The sequence below is a fragment of the Sapajus apella genome, unplaced genomic scaffold, assembly GCF_009761245.1.
Source record: "Sapajus apella isolate SASKATOON/1434 unplaced genomic scaffold, GSC_monkey_1.0 scaffold154, whole genome shotgun sequence".
NCBI lineage: Eukaryota > Metazoa > Chordata > Mammalia > Primates > Cebidae > Sapajus > Sapajus apella.
Genome location: NW_022437094.1, coordinates 601,671 through 623,910, shown reverse-complemented (window position 1 = coordinate 623,910; position 22,240 = coordinate 601,671). Strand labels below are relative to the sequence as shown.

General features: G+C 38.2%; 1 protein-coding gene across 4 annotated transcripts in view; it reads right to left on the bottom strand.

Annotated features, from left to right (window-relative positions):
- KLF8 (Kruppel like factor 8) overlaps positions 1-22,240 on the bottom strand; it is a 66,012-nt gene that overhangs the window by 40,362 nt on the left and 3,410 nt on the right. For all 4 annotated transcript variants that reach the window (XM_032266090.1, XM_032266091.1, XM_032266088.1 and 1 more), the window contains one exon: positions 5,873-5,946. In XM_032266090.1, coding sequence (XP_032121981.1) covers positions 5,873-5,946 — 74 coding nt within the window. The remainder of the gene's footprint in view (positions 1-5,872; positions 5,947-22,240) is intronic.

The window sequence follows — 22,240 nt, the reverse complement described above, 5'->3', positions numbered from 1 at the left end:
ATCCAAGCACTTTGGAGGCCAAGGCAGGCAGATCACCTGAGGTCGGGAGTTCAAGACCAGCCTGACCAACATGGTGAAACCCTGTCTTTAAATAAATAAATAAATAAAAATAAACTTTAAAAAATGTTTTAAAAACACTCAGAAAACCTGAAATAACATCAAGCATATTCTCTGACCACAACAGAATAAAACTAGAAATTAATAACAAGAGAAATTTTGCAAACTATACAAACACCATATACCACTAGTATTATAAAACATGAATATATTAATGGTTCATTTCATTAAACTTTAATTTAACTAGGGAAATTAAAAAATGTGCTCCTGAATGACCAGTAAGTCAATGAAGAAATTAAGAAGAAAACTGAAAAATTTCTTAAAACAAATGATATTCGAAAACAACATATTGAAACCTATGGGATATAGCAAAAACCGTCCTAAGAGGGAAGTTTTATAGCTATAAGTGCCTACATCAAAAGAGAGAAAAAACTTCAAATAAGCAATCTAACAATGCATCTTAAAGACCTAGAAAAGCAATGTTACCTGCATATTCTTTTGGGAAAAAAAAAAAAAAAAAAAAAAACCTGGAAAAGCAAGAGCAAACCAAACCTAAAATTAGTAGAAGAAATAACAGAGAGGAGAAATAAATGAATTTGAAATAAAGAAAACAATACAAAAGATCAACGAAACAAAAAGTTGCTTTTTGAGAAGTTAAACAAAATTGACAAACCTTTAGCCAGGCTAATGAGGAAAAACAGAGAGAAGATCCAAATAAATAAAATCGGAAATGAAAAAGGAGACATTACAACTGATATTGCAGAAATTCAAACAATCATTAGTGGCCACTATGAGCAATTATGCCAATGAATTGAAAAATCTAGAAAAATGGACAAATTCCAAGACACATACAACCTACCAAGACTGAACCATGAAATCCAAAACCTGAACAGACCAATAACAAGAAATGAGATTGAAGCCATAATAAAAAGTCTCCTAGTAAAGAAAAGCCCAGGACCTGATGGCTTCACAGCTGAATTCTACCAAACATTTAAAGAAGAGCTCATGCCAATTCTACTGAAACTATTCTGAAAAATAGAGAAGGGACTATTTCCAAACTCATTCTACAAAGCAAGTACTATATTACCCTGATACCAAAACAAGACAAAGACACATCAAAAAAATGAAATTACAGACCAATATCTCTGATGAATACTCATGCAAAAATCCTCAACAAGCTACTCGCAAACCAAATTCAACAATACATTAGAAAGATCCTTCATCCTGACCAAGTGAGATCCCTGGTATGCAAAGACAGTTCAACATACACAAAGCAATTGATGTGATATATAATATCAATAGAATAAAGGATAAAAACCATGATTATTTCAATTGATGCAGAGAAAGTATTTGATAAAATTCAACATCCCTTCAAAAAACTGGGGATACAAGTAGCATACCTCAGCATAATAAAAGCCATATAAAACAGACCCACAGCTAGTATCATACTGAATGGGGAAAAACTGAAAGCCTTTCCTCTAAGATCTGGCACATGTCAAGGATGCCCATTGTCTACACTGCTATTCTACATAGTATTAGCAGTCCTAGCTAGAGCAATCAGAAAAGAAAAAGATACAAAGGGCATTCAAATTGGAAAAAAAGAAGTCAAATTATTTTTGTTTGGAGATGATATGATCCTATATTTGGAAAAACCAAAAAACTATTGGAACTGATAAACAAATTCAGTAAAGTTGCAGTATAGAAAAATCAACCTGTACAAATCAGTAGCATCTTTATGCCAACAGTTAACAATCTGAAAAAGAAATAAACTCATTTACAATAGCCACACATAAAATTAAATACCTACAAATTAACCAAAGAAGTAGGAGATCTCTATACTGAAAACTATAACACACTGATGAAAGAAATTGAAGAGGACATCAACAAATGGAAAAATATTCTATGCTCATGGATTGGGTAGAATCAATATTGTTAAAATGTCCAGACTGATAGTGCCAGGAAATGGGGAAATTCTAGACAGAATTCAAGCCTAAAACCACGGCCCAAAGTGAGAACTTACATCCCTGTTTTCCTGCTTGAATGTTGCCTTTTCCAAAAGCACCCATGGCTGACCCTGCCCCCAACTCCTGTGCCCATAAAAACCCACACTTAGCTGGCAGAGAAAGGAGAAGCAGCTGAACCTCAGAGATTATAGTTGGATATTGGAGAGAAGTGGCTTGACTTCAGAGGGACAGCTTGATGGTACAGCTTTGGAGAGGAGTCCAGATGGGGACAGCTGGACTCCAGAGGAAGATTACCTTCCTGCTCCATCCTCTTTTCAGTTCCCCCTCCCACTGAGAGCCACTTTCATCAGCGATAAAATCCCCCAATCAATGAGGTTGATTCGTTGTATAACCTCATTCCTTCTGGATGCCAGACAAGAACTCAGGTGTGGGTGCAAAAGGTTGTCACACTGACCCTCCAGTGAGCTGTTAATACTTAAGCCATCTGCGAACAGCAAAGCTAAAAGGGCACTGTAACATTCCTTCTGGGGCTTCAGGGGTTGTAAGCAACCCCCCAGATGCTGCTGTGGGGTGCACACAGTGTTTTGCTCCTGCTCGTGCCCGAAGGTGCTCACCCCACCTCCTATATTTACTGACCTGTGCTTCCCCTCCCACAAGGGGTAGAACACAGCAAGTTCAACTGAGTGGAATTCACCCCTGCCAGTGCCAAAGTGCCAGCTAGGTCCAGCACCTGTGTACTCCAATTCCCACTCACGAGGGGGTGAGGGAAATATCCTGCTTCAATACTACCCAAAACACTCTACAGACTCAATAAAATCCCTATCAAAATATCTATGACACTCTTGGCTGGGCGCAGTGGCTCATGTCTGTAATCTCAACACTTTGGGAGGCCAAGGTGGGTGAATCACTTGAGGTCAGGAGTTCAGGACCAGTCTGGCCAATATGGTGAAACCCCGTCTCTACCAAAAAAAAAAAAAAAAAAATCACAAAAATTAGCTGGGCATGGTGACACACGCCCACAGTCCCAGCTACTTGGGAGGCTGAGGCACAATAATTGCTGGAACCTGGGAGGCAGAGGTTGCAGTGAGGCAAGATTGTGCCACTGCACTCCAGCCTGGGTGACAGAGTGAGACTCCATCTCAAAAAAAAAAAAAAAAAAAAAAGATATTCTTCACAAAAATAGAAAAAAAAATCCAAAAATTTATATCAAATCACAAGTACCCAGAATAGACAAAGTTATCATAAGCAAAAAGAACAAAACTGAAGTAATCACATTACTTGAATTCAAGTTATACTACAGAGCTATAGTAACCAAAATGGCATGGTATTGGCATGAAAACAAACACATAGCACAGTGGAACAGAATAGAGAACCCAGAAATAAATCCATACATCTACAAAGAATTCACTTTTGACAAAGTTGCCAAGAACATACATTGGGGAATGGACCATCTCTTCAACAAATGGTGCTGGGAAAACTGGATATCCATATGCATAACAATGAAACCTATCTCTCAACCATATACAAAAATTGAATTAAAATGGATAAAAGAGTTCAATCTAAGACCTCAAACTATAAAACTACTACAAAAAATATTCGGGAAAATCTCCAGGACATTGGTCTGGGCAAAAATTTCTTGAGCAATACTCCACAAACACAGGCAACCAAAGCAAATAGGGACAAGTGGGATTACATCAAGTTAAAAAGCTTCTACACAGCAAAGGATACAATCAACAAAGTAAAGATACAATCCACAGATTGGGAGAAAATATTTGCAAACTACTCATCTGGCAATGGAGTAATCACCAGAATATATAATGAGCTCAAACAACTCAATAGGAAAAAGTCTAATAATCCAATTTAAAAATATGTAAAAGATTTGAATAGATATTTCTCAATAGAAGACTTACAAATGGCAAAGAGGTATATGAAAAGGTGCTCAACATCGTTGATCATCAGAGAAATGCAAATCAGAACTACAACAAGATATCATCTCACCACATCTAAAATGGCTTTTATGTAAGAGACAGGCAATAACAGATGCTGGTGAGGATGTGGGGAAAAGAAAACACTTGTGCAGTGTTCATGGGAAAATAAATTAGTACAGCTGCTATGGAGAACAGTTTGGGGGTTCCTCAAAAAAATTGAAAAATGAGCTACTTATATGATTCAGCAATCCCATTGCTGGATATATACCCAAAAGAAAGGAAATCAGTATATCGAAGAGATATCTGCACTTCCACGTTTGTTGCAGCACTGTTCACAATAGCTAAGATTTAGAAGCAACCTAGGTATTCATCAACAGATGAATGAATAAAGAACATGTGGTAAAGATACACAATGGAGTACTATTTAGCCATAAAAAGAATGAGACCCTGTCATTTACAGCAACATGGACGGAACTGGAGATAATTATGGTAAGTGAAATAAGCCAGGTATAGAAAGATAAATATCACATGTTCTTATTTATTTGTGGGATCTAAAAATCAAAACAATTGAACTCATGGACATAGAGCGTAGAAGGTTGGTTACCAGAGGCTGGGAAGGGCAGCAGAATGATGATGAGGAGGTGGTGGTTGTCAATGTGTACAAAAAAATAGAAATTGGCTAGGTGCAGTGGCTCACTCCTGTAATCTCAGCACTTTGGGAGGCCGAGGTGGGTGGATCACCTGAGGTCAGGAGTTTGAGACCAGCCTGGCCAAGACGGTGAAACCCCATCTCTACTAAAAATACAAAAAATTAGCCAGGTGTGGTGGTGTGTGGCTGTAGTCCTAGCTACTCAGGAGGCTGCTTGAATCTGGGAGTCAGGGGTTGCAGTGACCTGAGAACCCACCACTGCACTCTAGCTTGGGCAAGAGAGAAAGACTCCATCTCAAAAAAAAAAAAAAAAAAAAAAAAAAAAAAAGAAAGAAAGAAAAAAAAGGTAGAAATAACAAATAAGACTTACTGTTTGATAGTATGATAGGGTGAATAGGACCAATAATAACTTAATTGTACACTTAAAAATACGTACAAGAGTGTAATTCTATTGTTTGTAACACAAAGGATAAATGCTGCAGGGATGGATACCTCATTCTTCATAATGTGATTATTTCACATTGCACGCCTGCATGAAAACATCTCATGTACCCCATAAATATACACAACTACTATGTACCTACAAAAATTAAAAATTAGGCCGAGCACAGTGGCTTACATGTGTAATCCCAGCACTTTGGGAAACCAAGATAGGAGGATCACGAGGTCAGGAGTTCGAGACCAGCTTGGCCAATAGGGTGAAACTCCATCTCTACTGAAAAATAAAAAAAATTAGCCAGGTGTGGTGGTGCGCACCTGTAGTCCCAGCTACTCAGAAGGCTGAGGCAGAAGAATAGCGTTAACCCGGGAGGCGGAGGTTGCAGTGAGCCAAGATCACGCCACTGCACTCCAGCGTGGGTGATAGAGCAAGACTCTGTCTCCAAATAAATAAAAAACAAATAAAAAGTTTAGAATTCAAAAAATAAAAGTTGAAATTATAACAAAAAACAATGGTTCCTAAATGTAACCTAGATATTTTATCTGATGAATTAGATAAAGAAACAGACAAGTACTGTATAAACAACACTGTATACTCAAGACTAATCTTGTCTTTATAGCCTTGATTCCAGAAGCTATGTTTCTCTCAGGCCAGATCTACTCCCTAGTTGAACATGAAACCAAGGCATTCATATACTTTCTGGAAATCTGTCTTCCTTCACCTCTTCTCAATCCTCAAACGTGTAGAAAGAAAAATGAGTTTAAACTTTAATCATTACCAGATATTCAACACTATTATGGCCCGATATTAATACCCTATTTTCCTTATAACTGACCTGCTTGAATACCTGCATTGAGCCACCTTCTGAATTAAGTTGGACCTCCAAGTTGTTTATGAGTTGATCCATATCTGGAAAAGATAAAAGGAAAAGACAACTTTTAGAATAAAATCTAACCCACTACAGATGTTAAGTATGCTATTCACAGTTATGTGTGTTCTATGAACTTTATCTTTTAGTACTTACTAGATACCAATAAGTCATTGAAACATTCTGACTTATTTTACTCATCAAGATGGCCCTAACATTTCCCCAATATTACTAGCCACTCACCTCCAAACTGCATGCAGGGAATCTGTTTCTTCTTTCTCCAAGCTGCTCTGCCTTCATAGGAACATCAGCATAGCTACAGTTTTCAGAATCCTACCTTCCTGGTCTAGTTCTTGCTTGAAGGAGTTCCAAGCTCCTATATGTGTATTTACCCCAGTGGACTTATTTACACATCAAGGCCAAATCTCCTGAGAGAAGTATTTTACCTGTCTACCTCTTTTAAATCTACAAGTCAAGTGGGGTTAATAAAAACAGTTTTTTTCTTTCCTCTTTAGTTTTTCCTCTTATGAAAAGAGGGAATTGGTAGCCTCATTCAGCAGCATTAAACTATCAGTCATTCATACTAGAAGCACTTACTAGCTTTCTTCCTCAACGACATTTTCTGCGAGTCAGATGCGCAGCACTCACAACCTGTAATCTTTGGCAAGGCCTTTTTTTTTCTCTAAGCCTCAACTTGTCCATCTATGATTAAAGGATTTCAGAGTATCCTCTGCAGAGCCCTAACGATTCCATGGAATTTGGGGGTGGGGTTTGTTACATTAAGGTTAGCTTAAACCTGCCTCCTTACATATTTTAAGTTCAGCCTAAAGGTTTCCCCATACATAATGAACCATAACCTAACTGGATGTGTAAACAGAGTGTAACCTACTCTTGCACCAATCACAGGGTTTCAGCCAATTACAGGTGGTCAACTATTCAAACTGTTCGAATAAGGCAAACACTGAGATGTAACCAATCCAGCTGTTTCTGTACCTCACTTCCATTCTCTGTATCTCACTTTCCTTTTTCTGCCCATAAATACTATCTGACTACACGGCAGCCCAAAAGTTGCTCTGAATCTGTTTTTCTTCTGGGGGCTGCCTGGTTCATTAATCGTTCTTTGCTCAATTAAATTATGTTAAATGTAGTTTGTCTAAAGTTTTTCTTTTAACAGGTTAATGGAGGAACTGTAGTAAGTAATAAGAATAATAGAAGGCAGAATTCAGAAAACTGACTTCCAACAGAATCTGAGCTCCTTGCAGGCAGATACCCAAGGCCCTACAACATTGCCTGATACATGGTAAGTGTTTAATCACATTTCTGAAGATTTTTGATGACAGTGACAGAAAAGGAGAATGAGAGAATGTGTTTTCTCAAATACAGAAATTGGAAAGGAGTAGAAAAGAATGAAAGAAAATTAGAGAATTTATGTATGAAGGGTGCCTGAGGTATAATCAACTATGAAGTGATAGGTGGTAGAAAGGACAGCTGACCTTTTTCTGATTTCATAGGGAAAGGAGGTGTCATGGTGGAAAAAGAATATGAGGTCAGGTAACTCTCATACAGTCCACAGGGGGGCACCAAAATGCTAGGAGAGCTTTCTTTGTTGCTGCCAGAAAAATCTGCAGGAGTGGAGAAGATTGGATTCTCCCTCTGCATTCACAACACCTTCAACCAGGCTTCATTATTTCTAGCAAATACAACTTAAGAGAGCCATCTCCGGGCACCAGGAACCAGGTTTATAAAGACAGCAAACGTAATAAATGTTGTGTATATTCCTAAAAAAAAAAAAAAAGATCCATCTCCAATCTGTTCTTCGATTCCTATGGATTAAGAGACAGCAGTCTTGAGGAAGCCGAGTGATTCTAACAAGCGATTTAGCTTCTATGAACCTCAGTTTCTTCACTTGCCAAAAGAGGGGAACACGGTATTGCCCTAACAGAGTTAATGTGAGCATTCCATCTTAATACAGTCATGTGCCACATGATGACGTTTCAGTCAACAATGACCCACAGATACGATGATTCTATACGATTATAATAGAGCTAAAAACTTCCTATCACCTAGTGACATCACAGACCTTGTAGTGTCACACACAGTGCAATGTATTACTCATGTATTTGTGGTGATGCTGGTGTGAACAAATCTACTGCTCTGCCAGTCAATATAATTATATATAGTGCATAATACTTAACAATAATAATAAATGACTATGTTACTGGTTTCTGTATTTACTACACTATACATTCTATCACCATTTTAGAGTGTACTCCTGCTTATTAAAAAAAAAAAAGTTAATTGTAAAACATCCTCAGACAGGTCCATCAGGAGGTATCCCAGAAGGTATTACTGTCACAGGAGATGGCAGCTCCATGCATGTTATTACCCACGAAGACCTTCCAGTGGGACAAGATATAGAAGTAGAAGATAGTGATACTGATGACCCTTGTAGGCCTAGGCTAATGTCTGTCTTTGTGTCTTAGTTTTTAACAAAAAGCTGTAAAAAGCAAATAAATAAATAAATAAATAACAATTAAAAAACTTATAAAATAAGAATACAAAGAAATAAAATATTTTTGTACAGCCGTATAGCATTTGTTTCAAAACTAAAAAAATTATAGAAAGCTAAGCTTAATTTATTAATAAAGAAAAAATTGTTTATAAATTTAGTGTAGCCCAGTATACACTGTTTAAAAAGTCTACAGTAAGGTATAGTAATGTCCTAGGCTTTAATAGTCACTCTCCACTCACTCAGTGACTCACCCAGAGCAACTTCTAATTCTGCAAGTTCCATTCATGTTAAGTGGTATCCAGGTATACCATTTTTAAATCTTTTATACCATATTTTTACTGTACCTTTTCTATGTTTAGATACACAAATACACACCATTACGTTACAATTGCCTACAGTATCCAGTACAGTAACATGCTGGAGAGGTCTGTAGCTTGGAAGCAATAGGCTATACCATATAGCTTAGGTTGTAGTAGATTATCCCATCTAGGTTTATGTTAGTGCATTCTATGATATTCACACAATGTAAAAATTGCCTAAGGATGTATTTTGCAGAATGTATCACCGCCATTAAGTGATTAATAACATGTAAATACACTTAAATCCTGGCATGTGGAACACTCTCAACTAGCTATTATTATCATCACCACTATTACTAGTGTTGATGATAAGAATCTTGAATTCTGGCCCAAAGAATCTCTCCTGTGTATCAAATAGGATTTTTATGCCCCATGAGTTCACAAACCTGCTCCACCTCTTATATTTCTAATCTTAATTTCTAGCACCACCATAAACCCAGTCTATCAGTCTAAAAACCTGGGGGCCTCTCTCTCCATCTTTGACTCCTCTCCCCCCATCTTCAGCCAGTTGGTTATCAGCTGTAATAATTCTCCTGCAGTCAGGGTATAAACTTCAGTATACAATAAGCAAAAAAAGAAGAAGAAAAAAAATAATTCTCCTGCAGATATATCTCTTAAATCTAGCCCTTCATCATTTCCTATTCACTTCCTTTCCCTTCTGGTAAATACTCCACATTGCTATCAAAGTGTGGTAAAATGTGGGCCCTGGGGTGAGTGCCTAGAATCACATTCTGGTTCTTTGACTTCTATGAGGAAAGATAGAGCCAAATCCAGAACTATAACTGCCCATCTTCAAAAGCTTTAATAGCAACAATCAAGGAGCCTGAAAAATACTTCTTGTCCCTCATATATCACAAATATTTTAGTCAAATGGTATAACGGGAATAACTGACAATTAAGAATGTCTCAGTCATTTCTGGTTAGTGCCCTCACCCAGAGAACAACCAAATGGAATAGCCATTAGATAATCCTGGTCAACATTCTAAATATTGGTAGGAATGACTATAAGGAAAGATACTGGGAATGTATATAACCTTCTCTTTTAAATTTAATTTTTAAAAATATTTACCCAGGTAAAACTGAAAACTGAAGGAAATTAAGGCCCACAAACGGCCTTAAAGCAGGCTCTGTTATTTTTTTTTTTTTTAAGAAAAAAAGAGGGATTTATAAGCCTCTTGCTTTTCTCTACAGTTGGAATTTCTGCTCTAAGTGTCTAAGAGAGACCAGACAGCTGCACAGAAGCTGTCAGTGAGGAAGTGGTAAGGAAATCTATAAAAGGGGGTTATAGTATGTATGGCCTGGGCCATTGTGACGTGACTCACTCAGGTAGGGTGACATTAGAAATGCAAATTACCAACTTGAGGTAATAACCATTATTCTGCTTGGATTGGCTCTTCAAGCCTTTGTGTCTACAAGCTGGACTTTCTGGTCCTTCTCCTAAGGGGAGGGGTACTATAGAAGGAAAGAGAGGAAGAAGAAATAGTGAAGAAGATTGAGTCCCGTCGCCAGTGGGTCAATGTCTCATATATGCAGGACACCACAAACCACATTCCAGCAACTGTGGCTACAGAAGTTTGATAAAATTATGTACCTTTTGTCATGTCCCCAAGTTTATATTATACCCAAGTGGTATTTCCTATGATGATCAGCTTGTTTTACAAAAGTGAACAGTGCCTCCAAGGAACTGGAGGAGGTGGCTGGCTAAAGAGAAAATATCCACCCTTTGGCTAACCCTGGAAGGGGAAAACTGCCTAGAGATAAAGTGAGAAGGGATACAAGAAGAGATAAAGTAAGGAGGGATGCAAAGCAGAGTCAGGAGAGCCTACAACTAAACAGAAAGCAGAGCATTGGAAACCCTGACCCAGGCTTAAGAAGGGACCTTGTGCCTTAACAGGATACAGCATTTGGACAATTCAAATAATAATCTCTTATGTACACTGACATAGCTTTACAGTAAGGAAATAGACAGTTTTCATATAATTTCCATTTCACAAATAATAAATTTGGCAGCCCAGGATCACATAGTTTAGAAGTGCTAGAATCAGAACTGAAACTTTGATCCTCTGATTCAAATTATAGGACTCCCCAACCATTTTCTGCTACCTCAAATCTGGTGAGCATCTTCTTTCTGAAAAACTGTCTGCTAAAATACGAACACATTTAAGGACAATACAACTAATCACTTAGGAAGGTCTTAGGCAGATATCATTCATCTTTGGCCCCTAACCTACAAGAAGTACTGGAACTATTAAAAAAACAAAAATTAATGTTTTAGGGTTTTGAGAAAGACTAGACTACACATTCATTTTCAGATAATTTTATTCCATATCTTCCAGAGGAATAAAGGATAGTGTTGGGACGGGCCTTTGCAAAAGCCTTCAGGATTAAGGTCACTCTGTAGCATGCAGCATGACATTAATAATGGAATGGTGATGTAAAGAACTATAACAGCTGACATTCATTGAGTGTTTACTGTGTGTCAGGTACTGTTCTGTTTATATCTCTATCTATCTATCTATCTATCTATCTGTCTATAGATATGCTCATTTAATCCTTAAAAGCCTAGTAGTAGGCACTATTATTTCCTCTTTTTAAAAAGGAGGAAACTGGGCCTGGCATAGTGGCTCAATGCCTGTAGTTCTAGCACTTTGGTAGGCTAAGGCAGGAGGATCACTTGAGCTCAGGAGTTTGAGACCAGCCTGGGCAACATAGTGAGACTCCATCTCTACAAACATTTTAAAAATTAAGACAGGCATGGTGGTATGTGAGGCTGAGGCAAGAGAATCACATGAGCCCAGAAGGTAGAGGCTGCAGTGAGCTATGACTGTACCACTGCACTCTAGCCTGAGTGACAGAGAGACACTGTCTCAAAAACAGAAAATAAAACTTATTAAGTTGAATGAAATTTTAAAAAGAGGAAACTGAGGCACAGAGAATGAAGTTGCTTACCACCAAATCACCAAGTTAGTAAACAGCAGAGAGAAGATTTGAACCTCAGTAGTCTGGATATATAATGCAGCTATAATGAAATTACCTGGATACCAGTGGGATCTCCCAACTTCTGCTTTAAGCAGATTCCATGGCAGGGAGTAAATGCTTGCTATAAACCAATGACTTAATAAAGGGAGATTGCAAGAGCCTGCAATTTCTCTCATTTCCCCCAAACAAGCTCACATCTATCACCACTGGAAAGCTCAACCTCAACTCCCAGTTGTAGCACCTCAGCAGGCAGCTCTGTATGACTTTCCTACTCAAGAGTTTTGGGCCAGGCGTGGTGGCTCATGCCTGTAATCCTAGCATTTGAGAGGCTGAGGCAAGCAGATCACCTGAGATCAGGAGTTCCAGACCAGTATGCCCAACATGGCAAAACCCCGTGTCTACTAAAAATACAAAAATTAGCCGGGCGTAATGGCACATGGCTGTAATCCCAGCTACACGGGAGGTTGAGGCAGTAGAATTGCTTGAATCTAAAAGGTGGGAAGGTTGCAGTGAGCTGAGATCACACCACTGCACTCCAGCATGGGCAACAGAGTGAGACTCTGTCTCAAAAACAAAATAAAAATAAAAAATCACAAGAGTTTCAACATACACAAAAGCTTGAGGGTGACTTGAGGTACCCAGTCCAAATTACAGGAACCACTACCACAGCAGGTACTCAGAAGTAGCTGTAAAAACAGAACACCCCGACAAGATGGTGCCGAAAGTGAAGAAGGAAACTCCTGTCCCTCTTAAAGCCGAAGCCAAAGTGAAGGCTTTGAAGGCTAAGAAGGTAGTGTTGAAAGGTGTTCACAACCACAAAAAAAAAAAAAAAAAAAAAAAAAGATCCCAACGTCACTCATTGCGACTCCAGAGGTCGCCCAAATATCCTTAGAAGAGAGCCCCCAGGAGAAACGAGCCTGACCACTATGCTATCATCAAGTTTCCGCTGCACTGAGTCTGCCACAAAGAAGATACAAGACAACAATACAATTGTGTTCATTGTGGATGTTAAAAAGGTCAACACCTGATTCGGCCTGATGGAGAGAAGGCATATGTTCAACTGGCTCCTGATTACGATGCTTTGGATGTTGCCAACAAAATTAGGATCATCTAAACTGAGTCCATCTGACTAATTCTAAATATATGTATATCTTTTCCCCATTAAAAAAAACAAAACAAAACAAAACAGAAAACCCCTGTAGTTTGCCTTCTTAGCTTACCTGGAATGAGATATGAGATAAAAGGAAGTGGGGCAAACTAGGATGCTAAAAAGAACAGAATTTAAGAGCAGAAAACATATTGCCACAAAAATAAATGAAGGCTGACCAGTACATAACATGTATGAATAACAGTGGCAGAAAGACTGAAATTATTACATAATTACTGCAACAGCCAGCTAAGCCGGAAGTAATAAACTAACGTAAGGTGTTGAAAATATAAGGTGATAAGAAATACCAGAAAAGAGATGTATAACTTTGGGCAAGTTATCTGACCTTTCTATGTATGTCTTCTCCTCTGCAAAATGGGAATACATCAGTGTAGCCCTCCCACTCATGGTTGTTATGACGACCAATCATGACAACCTGACATGTAAAAATGTCTTATAAGATGTAAATATAAAATAGCCATATAAGTTTTAGGATTACTTGTGTCAGAAAATTTTTTAAAGTACATAAAAATAAATACAGTCACATGCTTAAGATGTAAACCATTTCCAGCAACAAACTTATGTGTGCTTTTTGATATCTTTATCTCCATTCTCCCATGAGTTCATGTTCTACAATATCACCTGCACAGCCTCCAATGCTTTCAGCCACTAGTGCTTCTCTCAGATGCTGATGTTAAGCTATGTTTTCTTTTCCACAAAAAGAAAATAAATATGCATGAATGAAGAATCACCTTGGATGCTCTAGCATCTGTGTCAAACAAACAAAAAAGAATCACCTTGGAATGTGCTAGAGATTAAGATTCCTCATTCTGCAAAAAGATGAAAGCTAAGAGGGATTATGATAAAAGTCTAAAACTGAAAATACAAGTGGAGTTGAAGCTCAATAAACTCCAGGCCTACATTTTAGTTCTAGTTTAATTGCTACATTATTGCATGACCTTGGGCAAGTCTCATCACTTAATGTAGAAAGTGGAAATAACTCCTTCTCACTCGCTTCACAAGATACTTGTAAGAATCAATTGACAAAACAGATTTAAAGGTATTATATAACATATATGAAATCTGAGGTATTACATAACCTCACATGCCTAGAACCAGTCCCCTTGCCTTGAATCTCCATTGAACAAATATGTTTACATTTAAACAATAATCTTACATGCAATAAACTGATAATACTCTTACTACTAAAAAAGGCCATGTGAAACAATGGGAAAATCATTTAACTAGGATCTGGGAGACTTGTATTCTAAATCAATCTTCACCGTTATTTAGCAGTGTCATTTTGAGTAATCTACTTAGTCCTTTTCAGATCCCTTCCAGTTTATAACATTCTATGATACATGATTTTATTACAAGGACACAGAAGGAAAATCCATAATAATTGTCTCAGGTTTCTGCTTAACCTGTGAGATTAATATCAAGAAGGATTAAGTTCTATACAAATCATTAGGTAAACTTGAATCTAATTCCAATGGCATTTTAAAAATTAGGCCAGGCACAGTGACTCATGCCTGTAATCCCAGCACTTTGGGAGGCCGAGGCAGGTGGATCACCTGAGGTCAGGAGTTCAAGACCAGCCTGACCAACATGATGAAATCCTGTTTCTACTAAAAAATACAAAACTTAGCCAGGCATGGTGGCACACGCCTGTAGTCCCAGCCACTCAGTAGGCTGAGGTACAAGAGTCGCTTGAACCCGGGAGGTGGAGGTTGCAGTGAACCGAGAGCACGCCATTGCACTGTACTCTGGGCAAAAGAGCAAGGCTCCCTCTAAAAAAAAAAAAAAAAAAAAAAAAAAAAATTGTCTGGGCACAGTGGCTCATGCCTGTAATCCCAGCACTTTGGGAGGCTGAGGCGGGTGGATCACCTGAGGTCAGGAGTTTGACCAGCCTGGCCAACATGGCGAAACCCTGTCTCTACTAAAAATGCAAAAATTAGCCGGGCGTGGTGGTGTGTGCTTGTAATCCCATCTACCAAGGAGGCTGAGGCAGAAGAATCGCTGGAACCTAGGAGGCAGAGGCTGTAGTGAGCCAAGATCATGCCACTGTGCTCCAGCCTCCTCGGCATCAGAGCAGAAATCCGTCTAAGAAAATTATTACGGATAATTTTAAATGCATGCAAAAGTAGACATAAACCCCATGTGCCTACTCTCAGATTTAATGATTTTCAGCTAATGGTAAATCTTCTTTCATCTGTACCTCAAAACACTCCCCCACCTCAATGGATATTTTTATGCAAATTCCAGATATCATATCATTTCATGGCATTTCTTTTTTAATTTTATTTTTATTTTAAGTTCTGAGGTATATGTGCAGGATGTGCAGGTTTGTTACACAGGTAAACGTGTGCCAAACTTCATGGCATTTCTAATGGGATATATTTAATTTACACAATCGCCTTGTGAGATGGGTATTACTGTTGATCCCACTATACACATGAAGAAACAGAGTCAGTGAGGTTAAGTAATCCCAAGGTCACATAAACTGGGAAATTGTTGAGCTGGGATTTGAATCCAGGTCCAATGTTTGATATGAAGCTCTTTTTTTTTTCCTTAAAGTACTTGCTACTATCCTGCATTTTGAAATAGTTTGTTGAAGTTGAAAATAATAATAATGATGAAGGTGTTTTTATATTTTTGCAGCAAACTCTAATATTGAACATTTGCAGAGAGTATTAAAGGGTTCCCACTACTTATGTTAATTATAAAACAAAACCTCTAGGAATTACAACTCCAGCATGACACTAAGGGACAAAGAGCCACAGCAGCAAAAACTCATTGCTCTGCAACATTATGTAACACCTCAAGTGATCCTCTTCATTACTTCATACCATTATTTCATACAACAATCTCCTCCAATAAATTAAACACGGTGGTAGTGTGGCAACTACAAACAATTTGTAACAATACAATTGGTCCCCACACATGTTTTGTGCAACAGGTGCTTAAGGGAAGAGACCCTGGCTCTTGAATAGCCTTTCTACTCACTGCCTGAGCTACATGGCTCAGGAGCACCAAGACAAGGCATCCTAGAAAACTCCTGAACCATTTCAGTTTGTAGAACTCCAGAAAGTGAGATTAACGCAGTGGCCAATTCGATGCTACACATCTATTCTAGGATCTAGCTACAAAAATAAGGTATACGTGTGTATATTTATCAGAACTAGCTTAACAAACAAGAAATAAATAGATTCACATTACATCCTCTCCCATTCTAACTGAAGATGACACAACTGCATCATTGTAAGTATAGGAAGAAGAAAAAGAGCTAGAATAATTAGCTCCAACGAATCAAAATTAATTATGTGCTCAGCATCAGGTAGACCTTTCTGAAGATATGTACTTTATTTGCGATTTACATTATTTTAAGAAAAATCATACATAGAAGAGAAATGCAGAAAAAAGTGAAAGAAACTCTAGAGAAATAAGGAAACCAATTTTTAAAAAAGAAAACAAAACGGAGCTATATCAAGAAACATAGATGGTTACATTTGGCAAAAAGTGGGACAGGGAAAACAAAAGCTGGCCTGATAATTGTCTTCAAAGGCACATGTTAGGTATGTGGAGAAAGCAGAACTACCACGTCATTTACAGGACACCATGGTTAACTTAAAGAGGAACTTTCTGATGGTAATCAGGTCTTTATCAAGAACCTACTAAATAGCCAACAGGGGTAGTTGATATTGTGTGGGAAGGTGGGAGGAGGTAATACCAGATAGAAGAAAACAAAGTTCGTGGTCTCTGGCCTCTATTCTCAGTAAATTTGCAGTCTAGGTCAGACAGAGAAAACTGGCAGCCCACTGCAGATGTTGGCCTGGTTCTCACAGTGATGTTAAAGATTAAAACAGAATCATCTGACAACCTTTCAAAAGCAGATTTCATATTTTTTAAAGAAAAAAACCCTATTTCTTGCTCTTCTGAAAAAGCTGAGAGATCTTATAATACAGAGTCTACATTGACACAAGGGAAAAATTAGCTGGAGGTGATCAATGACTGCCCCCTTTAGACAGCGTACGCTTTTCTCATTTTATTGGGCCCTGACGATTTGAGTTTGAGATACGAGGTCCATGTGATGAGAAACAATTATGCATAAAATAATACCAATCAAATATCACAAGATAATAGATGCTGCATTGCTGAATTCTGATTTGAGGCTATGAGCGATAGTTAGGAGAGGAGGAGATTACTGATAATGGAATAGTCAGAAAAAATTTCAAATAAATGCTTTTGAAGTGGGCCTCGAAGAACTAGGACAAGGAAGAAGAAACAAGAAGGAAATCCAGATGAGAGGAAAAGTAAACTGCATATTCCATGAAGGCAAGGATCCCACCTAAACTGATATTTTACCTAACCTAAAGTGATAGTTTACCACTATCACCTCAGCTTCTAGCGTGAGCTTCGAACTTTGTAGACACCCAGTAAATGACTGTGGAGTGAAGGTGAGTGGCATAATTTTAAAAAGTGTTTTAAGGAATATATCCTCGCAGTGGCCCTCAGAGTAGAGACAGCAGAAAGAATCAAGGTAGAACTAGAAACTATTGGAATGTTCTATGAGTACTGGAGTAAGAGCTTACAGAGGTGCCATAATCCCAATACCTATACTAGGGGTCAGACAGGTTAAGGGCACCTAGGCCAGATGAGTAACATGGTGAACCAAAAATATAAGTCCTGTTTTAAGGTGGAGAGAGGGAGAGGTTCATCAACTCTAGGCAATTATTGCCAGGGGAGAATGCTGGTTCAGTAACTTCTGATTACTCAAAAGAAACTGGAATTCTAGAATTTTTTTTTTTTGAGATGTTGTTTCACTCGTTGCCCAGGCTGAAGTGCAATGGCGCGATCTCGGCTTGCGGTGACTTCCACCTCCTGGGTCCAAGCAATTCTCCTGCCTCAGACTCCTAAGTAGCTAGGATTACAGGCATGCACCACCACGCCTGGCTAATTTTGTATTTTTAATAGAGATGGGGTTTCACCATGTTGGTCAGGCTGGTTTCGAACTGCTGACCTCAGGTGATCCTTCCACCTTGGCCTCCCAAAGAGCTGAGATTACAGGCGTTGAGCCATAGCGGCCTGCCTAAAATTCTAGAATTTTAAGGAAAATCTGATTTTTAAATGTTGGCAATCAACCAACTTTTAAAAGTGTGGGGCTAGGAGACTTGACACACTTCTGTGAACTGAATTGTGTCACCCCCCAAAAAAATTCATAAGTAGCAGACCAAAACTTGTGACTACAGTTGAAGATAGGGCCTTTAGGAAACAAACTAAGGTTAAATGACCTCATAAAGGTGAGGTTCTGATCTGACAGGATTAGTATCTTTCTAAGACACACCAGAGAGAATTCACTCTTTCTCCTCGCATTTGTACAAAGGTCACAGGAGTACACAGTGAAAAGGTGGCCTTCTACAGGTCAGAAAGAGAGCCCTCACGAGAATCTGACCGTGTTGCCACCCTGATCACGGACTTCCAGCCTCCAGAACTGTGAAAAAATAAATTTCTGTTGTTTAAGCCACTCAGTCAATGGTATTTTGTTATGGCAGCCTGAGCTCTCTAGTGTACTGCTTACAAAGTTTTTATTGCCATTACAAATAACAAATTTTGTCACTGCAAAAGTTTGAAAATAACTTAAAGATCAATCAACAGAAAACTATTTAAAAAATTGTGGCTCACATATATAGTAAAAACTATGAAGTACCACAAAAGAATGAGGCATTAAAAAAATGTATATATGGCCAGGTGCGGTGCTTCACGCCTGTAATCCCAGCACTTTGGGAGGCCAAGGTGGGTGGATCACCTGAGGTTGGGAGTTTGCGATCAACCTGGCCAAACTGGTGAAATCCTGTCTTTACTAAAAATACAAAAATTAGCTTGGCATGGTGGCAGGCGCCTGTAATCCCAGATACTCGGGACGCTGAGGCAGGAGAATCACTTGAACCCGGGAGGCAGACTTTGCAGTGAGCCGAGATCGAGCCATTGCACTCCAGCCCAGGTGACAGAGTGAGACTCCAACTCAAAAAAAAAAAAAAAAAAAGAAAAAGAAAAAAACGTACATACATGAAAATATCTCCAAAGTATATTTTTAAGTAGACAAGCAAGTTGTAGAGAACAATATGCAGAATGTGTTACTGTGTATAAAAGGTGAGAGGGATATATATACATAGATAGATAGATAGATACACACACACACACACACACACACACACACATTAATAGAAACCACCTCATAAGGTTGCAGTGAAGAATAACTGTTAATTTTGCAAACACTTAGAAAAAGGAATGAAAGTGAAGTAAGCCATGAGAAAATATAGTTGTTGTAGTACACATATATATATATACATATTATATGCGTATTATACCTAATAGGAGCTCATTTAACCTTAATTTCTATCCTAAAGGATCTATCTTTAAATACAGTCACAAGGTTAGGTGTTAGGTCTTCACTGTATGAATTTTGGCAGGGGAGCACAATTCAGTTCACGTCAGTATGTCAAGCTGCCTAGTCCCACACTTTTAAAAGTTGATCGATTGCCAACATTTCAAAATCAGATTTCACTTAAAATCCTAGAATTCCAGTTTCTTTTGAATAGAATACTGAACCATATATATGTACACACACACACACACACACATATATATATATCTCCATCTATCTATAGAAAACCAAACAGAATTTCACATTATTTTTGAGTAAACAAATGAGCCCAATACCACAAGGTTATTCATAAACACACACACACACACACACACACACACACCCCTATTGCTTGATATACATTATATAGCCCTGGAAAGACTCCTAATAAATAGATAATATTAGTTGCCTCCAGCGAGGCAAAATGGGTGGCTATAGAATAGGAGGGAGACATTTTTCACTATGTGCCCTTTTGTAAATACTGAATTTTGAGCTATGTGGAATGCACTGACAATTTAAAATGCATGTTTTAATTGAAAGTTTTTAAATTTTAGGGAAAACAAAACACATGTGTGAGCTTGTGGTCTGTAGGTGTGAGGCACCGCAGCTCGCTGTATATGTGCAGTGATCTGTAGGCTAATTGTTTGTGCCTGTAGCCTAAATTCAGGTGGTGGCAGTTAGCGTAATAAGAAAGAACCAGATACCAAATACCAAGGGGAAAAATATACAACAGCCGTTGGCATCTAATTAAATGAGAAAATGAGGAAGAGGGGAAAGTTTAACACCAGCATTTGAGCATGGGATATGAGTCCCACAACAGCTACATTTTTCCACTGCTTACTTCACTTTCATGCTGCATTCTAAGTGTTTACAAAATTAACACACTTATTCTTCACAGCAACCTTATGAGGTAGTTTCTATTATCCCCATTGCACAGATGGGAAAACTACAGTCCAGAGTTTAGATAAGTTCACCATTACTATGCTCATAGTAAATTGCAGAACCAAGGAAGCGAAAGGAAGAGTCTTGAATAAGGGATGAGTGAAGAGTCGAGAGGTGAAGCTCTGTATTAGGAATGGTGAGTGTGAGGTTACAACAGTGTCAAATTGCTAGTGATCTGAAATATCTGGATTGAGCTCTTGAGTTAGGTTATTACTCCTTAATAATCCTAGAGCTTGATTTGCCAACATCACATCTATTTTGTCTAAATACACAGATAACATATTTTAGTATATTAAATGGAGCATCTAGCATCTTTCAGATATTTAAATCCAGCTTCCTGTCCGCCAATCTACATTCCTCTTCTGCAAACACACAGCAGCATTTAAATAAAACAAATATTTTAAAATAACAAATATAATGAGACCCTCAATTTATGAAATACATATTAGATATCAGGCACTGGGTTCAATGTTTACACTATTTATAATTATGAATCACCATTTCATTTTAGAGATGAGGAAACTGAGGCTAAATGATGAAACTCAGTTGAGGACAAACAGAACAGAAATTTAACTTCCAGGTATAAAAAAAATCTAAATAAAAAATATTAGTATATAAAAATCAGGAAGAGGCCAGGCAGGGCCAGTGGCTCACACCTGTAATCCCAGCACTTTGGAAGGCCGAGACGAGTGGATCACCTGAGGTCGGGAGTTCGAGACCAGCCTGACCAACATGGAGAAACTACATTTCTATTAAAAATACAAAATTAGGCCGGGTGTAGTGGCTCAAGCCTGTAATCCCAGCACTTTGGGAGGACAAGCCGGGTGGGTCACCTGGGGTCAGGAGTTCAAGACCAGCCTGGCCAACATGGTAAAACCATCTTCAAAAAAATAAAATAAAGAAAAAAAAATACAAAATTAACTGGGAGTGGTAGTGTATGCCTGGTAATCCCAGTTACTTGGGAGGCTCAGGCAGGAGAATTGCTTGAACCTGGGAGGCAGACATTGCAGTAAGCCAGGATCGCACCGTTGCATTCCAGCCTGGGCAACAAGAGCGAAACTCAATCTCAAAAAAAAAAAAAGAAAACAATAGTCAGGAAGAAAACCAAACATGATCTCACACTGTCTTTGAATGAGCAAATGAGCCTAATATACAATGTTATTCATTTATTCATACTCTACTTAGCAACAAAATGGCAATCATACTAGATGATCATCTAGGTCAGTCATCCTCATCAAGTTTTCCTTCATTCACAAAAGCATGGCATTGTCAAGCTAGATCTTAGATTGTCTACAAAATATGCACCAAGTATTTACATGGGAAAGGTAAATGGCATCCAGCAAATGGGTAAATACTTTGGGGATACAATGATAGTGCATGTCCTCAAGCACCTCTCAGTCTGAAAAAAGGATAAAGGCTTAGATATGTATACACATAACCATAATGCAGGACAGAATAATCTAGAAAATGCAGAAAATGTGATAAGGAAACTCAAAGTGGTATTTCTAGATGCAAGGATCAGGAAAGGTTTCATAGAAATGGCATTTAAGTTGGGATTATGAAGAGAATCCATAAATACTGTTTTCAAGAAAAATAATGAAAACAAGTACATTATAAGGCAGTTCGTTTATGATAAATATCAACTGAGCAGACAGAGGGATGTATGAAATGTATGGAATAGCTGAGACGAAAAGAAAGACTTGCTGTGGGGGCTGGGAATTAAATTAGGACTTGAAAGAAAAGTGGGGGTTGGATGAGGGGATTAAGAAGATATTTAAGATGGTAGGAATAGAAAATGAGTTAAAAAAATTCTCAGTACCTGATATTTAGTATTTCGACACATATTTGCTAAATGAATCATATATCCAAAGATGATCTTCTCTTCATTCAGCAATTTAAGTGAGGTCATAAAGTACAAGTTACTCAAGGCAAGGGTGAATATACAAATGTATTAAATAATAATAAAGCCCCT